Source organism: Camelina sativa, chromosome 17, assembly GCF_030686135.1.
Source record: "Camelina sativa cultivar CO46 ecotype springtype chromosome 17, ASM3068613v1".
Taxonomy (NCBI): Eukaryota; Viridiplantae; Streptophyta; class Magnoliopsida; order Brassicales; family Brassicaceae; genus Camelina; species Camelina sativa.
Window position 1 is genome coordinate 25583141 of NC_141896.1, and position 2719 is coordinate 25585859.

The following is a 2719-nucleotide window of genomic DNA, read 5'->3' on the forward strand; positions in this document are numbered from 1 at the left end:
TTGTGCACCAAATTTTCAAGTAAGCTTACATGACCCTACAATATTTAATACTTTAGTTTTAAACGTACACTTGCCTGAAATTAAATTTCAGCAAGAAAGACATGGCTATTTGTTGTTGTATCGTATTTACTTTAAGCAATCTACATCTGAGTTCAACCCACGATGTTTATTGCAAGATGATAAAGGCGAAACAACAATATTGGCTGCACATGGTAAAGACACACCAACCTCTACATATACACCTAAACAATTAAAATGGACAGAAATTACAATTCCTGATCAATGGAAAATTAATATTACTCAACCACCAAGAAATTTTGAACAAAGAACTATTACGAGTATAACAGAACAATATGATGGAAAAATATTATTAAACTTCGGTTCTTTCAGAGATCCACCATCATTAAAATTTAGTTCATTCCACCCACGTTCATCTTTCTCTGAGTACAGAACTGGCCAAGCTAGCACTGAATCAGAGGAAAGTGTAGAACAAATTTTAACAAAAAGCCAAGGGAAAAAACCTATTATTTTTCAAGCACCAATAGCTGAACCAGTTCAACAGTCAGAAGTGGGATCGTCTAACTTTCCTACTTCCCCAACAACTTCAGATTTTAAATCAATAAATGTTATCATAAAAACATTTACAATAGACAAAGATTACCTTAAAGAAGAATTCTTATCAGATAAAAACAAGGATAAAAGAAAATGGTACTTTCAAGCTTTTAATAAAGAAAAACTTACAACTTTTAGAGAAATATGGTATAACTACATGGAAAATATAGAAGTAAATATTCCATTTTTCACATGGTTTGAAACATATGCTTTAGAAAATAACATATGCTACCCATATAAAAATGAATCAATAAACACTAGTTCCACATTGTACCACACATGGGAAATGACTAACGGAGAAATACACAAATCAGTTCATCCACCTTTGAAAGACATCAAAATTCACACTCCCCAAAGACAAGTAATCGCTACACCTTTTAGAACCGGGGCAAACCGAGATGATAAAGATTCAATATATATGGCAGACATTAAGATAGTATATGAACAAAATAATTATCAAAGTCAAATATTACATACTATTTCACGACAAATAGATAATCTTGATAACAAACTAGAAAAGGACGAAAAAAACATAACAACAAACTCTCAGCCGTTATCTTCACCCTTTACTGCAATCTCACCACCTCTCTTCAAACCATTAACAAAATCCATTAAATTTCCTGAAAATGAAATTTTAAAATCAATTTCAACTAGACTGGATAGACTAGATAAAGCCAAGGGGATAAATAATATTGACGAAAACATTCGATCTGAAACCGATATAGAAATAAATAGAATAAAAAGAAACTTTCAACCATCCAAAAAACCATATTATCCAAGGCACTCACCACCCGACTTATTATTTGAAGAACATCATAAATTTCCCTCAACGAACTTTTACAACGGAGAAGGCATATATGAATGGAATATAGATGGTAGATCCGAATATGAAATGATGAATTTATTTCAAGAAATGGGGATGGCAACCCTATCCTATAAAGCTAAAGGAATGTCAGACCACCAAGCATGTGTCATGCTAATCTCGGGCTTCAATGGAGCCCTGAAATTTTGGTGGGATAATGCTTTAGGCGTAGAAACTCAAAATTCTATTCTAAACCATACTGAAACTAGAAGAGTAGAAGGAGAAGATGGTTTTTATGAAGAAGACCAAGTTCAAAATGCTGTAGAAGTATTACTCCACACCATGACCATGCACTTTGTAGGAAACCCTTCGGAAGAACTAACAAGTAAAAAACTTATTTTAACAAATCTTAGATGTCCAACACTAGGGGACTTTAAATGGTATAAAGATATATTTGTAACCAACATATTTCAAAGACACGACTGCAACCAACCCTTCTGGAAAGAACGGTTCATCGCAGGATTACCATCATTTTTCGCAGAACGATTAATTAATAAACTAAAAGATTATTCTGGAGGACAACCAATCCCATGGGATACCATAACCTATGGTCAATTGTTTGCCTTTATTAAAAAGGAAGGTCTACAAATATGTCAAGAACACAAAGATAAAAAGCAAAGTAACAAATTTAAATTTGCAGAAACTATGGGTTCATTTTGTGAACAATATGGTTACAATCGTCTCACTCCACCTTCTAGAGAAAGAAGAAAACTACGCAAACAAAATAAAACTTTTTATCCACAACCTTATAATAAAAGTAAAAGATTTACAAAGAAATTTTTTAACTCAGATAGTCAGAATCCCATCTATCTTAAAGTACTATGTGTATTTGCATATATCATATTTATGGGTATAAGTGGCTTTTAAACTCTCCACATCTATCTTAAACTCTTATAATTAGTTAGTTGCATTGGATTAAGACACATTTTAACCCCATTAACACTAACATAGCTGTTTACAGCTACTAAGCAATGTTTTCTTGCTTTTAGCCTGTTTTGGGACAAAATGGGTATAAGTGGCTTTTAAACTCTTCACATCTATCTCAAACTCTTATAATTAGTTAGTTGCATTGGATTAACACACATTTTAACCCCAGAAACACTAACATAGCTGTTTACAATTTCTAAGCAATGTTTTCTATGTTTTAGCCTGTTTTGGGACAAAATGGGTATAAGTGGCTTTTAAACTCTCCACATCTATCTCAGACTCTTATAATTAGTTAGTTGCATTGGATTAAGAAACATT

The 2719-nt window shown here is 32.5% G+C and overlaps 1 protein-coding gene across 1 annotated transcript; it reads left to right on the forward strand.

Annotated features, from left to right (window-relative positions):
- The first annotated feature begins 269 nt into the window (after positions 1-269).
- Positions 270-2341, forward strand: LOC147924326 (uncharacterized). Its single transcript, XM_087496722.1, has one exon. The coding sequence runs from the start codon at positions 770-772 to the stop codon at positions 2339-2341; it is 1572 nt and encodes a 523-aa protein (XP_087352848.1). The 5' UTR covers positions 270-769.
- The last annotated feature ends 378 nt before the right edge of the window (positions 2342-2719 follow it).